This window comes from Helianthus annuus, chromosome 6 (genome assembly GCF_002127325.2).
Source record: "Helianthus annuus cultivar XRQ/B chromosome 6, HanXRQr2.0-SUNRISE, whole genome shotgun sequence".
Lineage (NCBI taxonomy): Eukaryota > Viridiplantae > Streptophyta > Magnoliopsida > Asterales > Asteraceae > Helianthus > Helianthus annuus.
Window position 1 is genome coordinate 92,084,869 of NC_035438.2, and position 6,250 is coordinate 92,091,118.

Consider the following 6,250-nt stretch of genomic DNA (forward strand, 5'->3'; position numbering starts at 1 on the left):
TACCTACATAACAAATTTACTATTTTAATATAAAATATCCAGGGATAATTACCTTCCATATTAAGACACTGAACACAAAAACACACACAACACACCCACAAAATGGCATCTGAAGATTCAGAAAAAATAAAAAAAAAACATTGCAATAAAGGAACTATTGTCAACTCGCACGTTGACAGAAATAAGCACCGATGTCACCTCTTCTCATTTGATTCTTGATGTGCAGGGGAAGATTCTTGAAGAAATCAAGAAAAATCAAGAGATGTGGGAGAGACTACTTGAAGAACCACCATCAAGCTTTAGAGACGTAGCTTTGGATCATATAAAGGAACAGTCTCGAGCTGATGACTTAGCGTTCTCTTTCTTGAAAGATGCTCTAAACACTTTGAAGGAGAAGATGGAGTTCAGCACGGCTTAACGTGACAAAATCTTTGCTTCAAGTAACTAGATTTCTGCTTAATTGTTTTATGGTTTTAGCTGTGTTAGACAATAACAACTACTTTATATTTATGTTTTGGGTACATGTTTTAAATACATCTTATGCTTCATTATAATATATATCGCATGAATGATTTAGACATCTTTGTCAAAAAAAAAAAAAAAAAAAAAAAAAACAAGATAACTCAAAATCACATGTACTAAAAGTGAAATCGCATGTTAGACTAATTATAAACTGATGCATATAAAATCGCATGTTTACATACTAGATCGCATGAATGTATGATATAAACAGATGAATATAAAATCGCATGTGTTTCGTATAAAATCGCATGTACAGATAACAAATTTAATCTTCCTCGTCTGAAACCTCCTCCCACTCATCTTCTTCACTGCCATCATCACTACCACCACTATAATCTTCGAACTCATCTTCCTCTTCATCGTCTTCGACCTCGTTGGCTTTATGCCTGGGATCCTTTTTCAATCTGGACTCCCTTCATCTTCTTTTGTTGTTTGCCTTACAGTATCTCGCAAGTCCGAATATCATGACCTTTTTCGTTGCATACACCACATGTCCTTGACCTTTTTCCTTTGCGACTGATCATTTGTTCCTTCTTAGATTTAATCCTTTTATGCGAGCCACGTCCTTTGTTTCTTATACCAGCCGGAACACGGACAGTAGGAGGTGCATTAGTTACTGGTTGTTGGTAACCAATGAGCTTTAAAAAATGGTCAAACTTTGGATCAAGCTGCTTGATTATACGACTCTGATCAACTTTTTCTTTAATTTGCTTCGTTTGATCCCTGACTAAAACAAGTTGATAAGGGTCGGATATCAAATTGCTAACCAAATACTCCCCTGTGTAGATGATTTCACAAGCAATCTGTTTAGCCTTGTGTTGCTCATCCTTATCACCCACCTTTACATCGAACATCGCGTTTAATTCATTCGGGACCACATCCTTTGTCCATCTCTTCATAACATATTTTTTTGGTATTTCTTTAACACCAAACATCTTGAAAAGAAAATAGATGTGTTTACATAGCAGCCCATATTGCTCAAAACGCAAACAGCTACACTTTGCAGTTACATCATTTTCAAGATTCTTGAACCACACATAAGAAAACCAAAAAAAATAATAATAATTTCGCATGTGTACATGAACAATTTCGCATGTCTAAAAATCATTTTAATTTAAAATCGCATACATTCATCAAAAATCGCATATGCAAAATCATGTTCTGTAAGAATTTCGCATGTGGTTTTCAAAATCGCATGTTTCAAATATATATGCTATATTACCTCTAACAACCCATCTCCATGAGCTTTAAAGTCTTTCAACGATATCTTTATCTGTGGACCCTCGATTTTGGTGTCCATCGGCAGACACTCGGTAATAGTTCCATATATCTCTGTTTGCTGATAAAAGAATATAGACCTGGTGTATATCTTAGCAGCATCTTTTTCCAAAGTAGTTTTGCTCCAATCATCAGGCTCAGTATATCTTGAAATATGATCATTCTTTCTGTGATTGAACCTTTAGACATCCATTGGACCGTCAAAATGATTCATAAACTCTACAAGAGTGAGTTGTGAATTTGCCACCTGGCAAAAAAATGATTCTCACTCTCTGATCTCGAAGTTGTTCGCATGAGACCAGACATGGGCTCATGCCGGTAAAAAGCCGGAATCCACATGTATCTCATCGAAAACATATCGTCAATCCATTTGTTTTCAGTGAGACCGTACTCAATCATCACCAACTTCCACTGTCTCTCAAATTCTTCAGGCTCAATGGAATCAGTCCATACAATATCGCACATCCTCCTTTTGAAATCATCATTATTGCACAACTCGTGTCCAACCTATACTGATAAATGCTTTTTAAATCAGCCCATAACGAATCTATATTATAAAAAAAACGCTAACGAAAGAAAATATAGCATGCTATACTTTATCTGCCACTTTTTTCATTATGTGCCACATGCACAATCTGTGTCTGCTGGTAGAAAAAACCTCCTCAATAGCTTGTTTCATCTAGGGCTGGCAATAGGTAACATGTAGGTAACCTGCTAGGACACGATAACAGAAAAGTACACCATGTGATTTTTTACGTTTTTAAAAATAATCAAAATTTGAAAGTTAGGATCCATTATTTCTCCTTCTAGGTGCATAAAATATACATCTGTCTTATAGACATTGGATATAAAGTAGTTAAACGAGTCGTATTCATGTTTAAAATTTTTGTTGTTCGCGTTATCAAATACCTGTTAAACCTGCTAAGACACGATTTGCCAGCCCTAGTTTCATCGCAGGGTCTTGGTCCGTCACTACAACCTTTGGCTGTCGTCCAAATGGCTTTACGAATGAATTTAGAAGCCATTTATAAGAGTCAATGCTCTCCGATGCCAACAACCCAGCTCCAAGGTTTACATTTCGACAGTGGTTGTCAATCCCAGTGAACGGAACAAACACCATCTTGTACCTAAAATTCCATAATATTAAAGATTTAGTACACATGCGAAGTACAAATTATCACATGCGAAATAGTCATAATATTATATGCGAAATAGACAGTATAACATGTGATATATTCAACACCTAATATTCAATGAAAAAAAGCATGCGATATTGCAAGTTTAGGAAATCTTATAACATGCGAAAACAATTAAAAACCATTTTATCTAACACTTACTTGTTTGTCTTGAAAGTTGCATCGAACGATATCACATCCCCGAACACCATAAAGTTACGCTTGCATAGCCCATTGGCCCAGAACAAACCAGTTAACCGTTTGTCTTCGTCAACAGAATATTCAAATGAAAAATCAACTAAATACTGTTTTTCGTCGGTCAACCTATTGATCACCATGTCAGCATCATATTCTCCTATATAGCTTTTAATTCGATTCCTAAAGTTTTTGCAATCATCAACCGTGGCGCCAACATTATCAAAACCGTCGTAACATTTCCTCAGTATATGAAAAGCTTTCACAGGGCCAAGGTTTAGAGTGCCTAGTTCCCATATCATCTCCTCCTGGACATCTGACAATTGCCTATACGCTAGCAGCATATGAATATCGTGTGGACATACAAACTTATGATTATGGCCATCAACAAATTTCTTTACAGTATATGATCTACCATCCACAGTGCAAATCATAAGTTGAGCTTTGCAGCCAGTTCTAATGGTCCCCCTGTTCCTTGATTTGAATGGCTTTTTTGACTTCGAATAAGCATCGTCAATAAACAATGGCTTATGTCCCTCTTTAGAACAAACAAAATACTTAGTTTTGGTTATACCACCACTGTGTACTTCACCACCTTTCCGAGTAGAAAAACCAGCTAACTTAGCATATGTTTGGTAAAACACGTATGCTTGTTCGATAGAGGTAAATTGCATTCCAACCACAGGTATAGCTGATGGTTCAACCTCAGGAGTGTAAATCTTTTCATCTACAAAAAACAAATAAAGAAAAGGTAAACACATGCGAATTATCAGACTCATAACATGCGATGTATTTAAAACTCTATAATTTCATCATAAAAAAACAACACGTGCGAATTTTTTGACGCGTAACATGCGAAAATCACCATTTTGATAAATATGTTTTACACATGCGATTTATATCATCATAACATGCGAAATCACCATTTAAAAAAAACATCACATGCAAATTGCCAGACTCATAACATGCGAAGTTATACAGATTGCTTTCATATCAATTATGCTCAACATTCAAACTCCAAATCAGTTACAACAATACAAAATCATTACTACGATTAAACAAAACAAATCTATGAACAATTTAACAATCTGAATTAACATAATTACCATTCGAACACTCATTTACACCACTTGTATTTGCATTTCGATTTGGATTTGCAGGTTCCGGATTTAAAACATCGTTAATCGTAACTTTCTGATATGCAGATAACTGAACCTGATCACCGATCAATCGAGCTTCTTCAAAATCAACATCTGTGTTTCGTGCGGTGCTGCTCTGTGGATCTATTGAAAAAACAATTGAATCAAACCCGATCACAGAAGAACGAAAACTGCAATTTGAGAATTGTGAAAAATTTTTGAAACTGATTCGAATAATAATTACCGGGATATTAGTGTAACGAACTTCTCGCTGATTGAATGAACAGACGATTTTGCCCTCAGATGATTGAATTAATTGTCTGATTTAATCTTATGAGTGAAAAACGAATCAGGACACGTCTAGGGCTGAGAATATCGCGTATATAATGTACGATTAGGGGATTTGTATCCTACACTTCCTCTCTCTCTCTCTCTCTCTCTATTTATATATATATATATATATAGGGAGAAGATCATGCGAGAACCACCTCTTATTGTGAGAACCGCGAGAACCAATGTGAACACACCAAAAATGCCTAAAAATAGCTAAAAATCACACAAAATTTTTTTTTTTTGAATTTTTTAATAAAAAAAATTTTTTTGGCTTCTAAAAGTAGCGATTTTAACATAAAAAATATTAAAAAATTCAAAAAAAAGTTTTTAGATTTTTTTTTTATTTTTTTAGATTTTTTTAAGATTTTTTTAGGTTTTTTGGGGGTTTAGTTTTTAGCATTTTAGCTTGGGTGGGGGGGGGGGGTTTAGGTTTTTGGGGGGTGGGGGGTGGGGGTTTAGGTTTTTTTTTGGGGGGGGGGGGGGGGTGGGGGGTTTAGGTTTTTTGGGGTGGGGGGGGTGGGGGTTAGGCTTTTTTAGGTTTTTTTTAGGTTTTTTTAGCTATTTTAGGTTGTGTTCACATTGGTTCTCAAGGTTCTCACAATAAGGGTGGTTCTCGCATGAGCCCCTCCCTATATATATATGGTGAAAGTATAAAATACAATATTGCTTAACGTACAAGCGTACGTTGTGACACTACGCATGTTGTAAAATTCAAAACCCTAATCACGCATGTTGAAAAACCATAATCACGCATGTTATACTTAGATAATGAAGCATGTTATAATTATGTAATGAAGCATGTTATTGTTTTCAACATGTGTGATTAGGGTTTTGAGTTTTACAACGTGCGTAATTTCACAGCGTACGCTCGTAAATACGGAACACGGTACTTTAACCGGACTCTCTCTCTCTCTCTCTATATATATATATATAGAAAAAGTATATCGTACAATATGCCTTAACGTACATTGCGTGCTCGATGGCAAAATCGCACGTTTTGTTACCAAAAAGTGAAAATCGCATGTAATAAAAAAAGTTCGCATGTTCAAAAAATTAATTTCGCATGTTAAAAAAAATCAAAATCGCATGTTAAAAGTAACTAAAACTAATATTAAATACATTTTATCTTATTATGTCTTTAATATTTTAATCCAAATGGTTAGTTTTAGTAAAATTACTCTTTTTTGTCTTTTTGTCTTTATTATTTTTTATTACTTTTTTGTTTTATTATATTACTTTTTATTTTTTTTAATTAAAAGCATTTTTAAATTCAAATTTTTTTAACAAAACAATTTTTTAACGCACCGTTTTTTACGTCCCGTTTTAACGCGGCGTTTTTTACGTCCAGATTTTTTCGCGGCGTTTTTATGCCCCGTTTTCAAGCCCCTTGTTTCGGCGCCGTTTTATCACATGGTTTTTTACACTTTACAATTTACGTAGAAAAAGTTTTACGTTTTACGTTAAATAGTTTTTACATAAATGTTTATGTTTTACGTTAAAGAGTTTACATTTTACGTTAAACTTTATAAACTTTTTACGTTTTACGTTAAAATTTTTACGTTTTACGTTAAACTTTTTACATTTTACGTTTTACGTTAAACTTTTTAC

General features: G+C 34.5%; 1 protein-coding gene across 1 annotated transcript; it reads right to left on the reverse strand.

The window, feature by feature from the left end:
• Positions 1–787: 787 nt before the first annotated feature.
• LOC118479596 (protein FAR1-RELATED SEQUENCE 5-like) lies at positions 788–5,665 on the reverse strand. Its single transcript, XM_035974205.1, has 9 exons — positions 5,610–5,665; positions 4,277–4,500; positions 3,784–3,897; positions 3,138–3,708; positions 2,738–2,927; positions 2,048–2,307; positions 1,745–1,979; positions 1,180–1,415; positions 788–926 (listed from the first exon to the last, which is right to left on the reverse strand). Exons 1-9 carry the CDS (start codon positions 5,663–5,665, stop codon positions 788–790), a joined length of 2,025 nt encoding a protein of 674 aa, XP_035830098.1.
• Positions 5,666–6,250: the final 585 nt, after the last annotated feature.

What these genes read in the sequence shown, in the direction of transcription:
- LOC118479596 (XM_035974205.1), bottom strand. Translation starts at nt 5,665, where the DNA reads ATGCGATTTTCACTTTTTGGTAACAAAACGTGCGATTTTGCCATCGAG. An exon ending in GCAACTTTCAAGACAAACAA is followed by an intron (nt 2,928 to 3,137) that starts GTAAGTGTTAGA and finishes ATGGAATTTTAG; the next exon opens with GTACAAGATGGTGTTTGTTC. An exon ending in ATCAAGCAGCTTGATCCAAA is followed by an intron (nt 927 to 1,179) that starts GTTTGACCATTT and finishes AAGGGAGTCCAG; the next exon opens with ATTGAAAAAGGATCCCAGGC.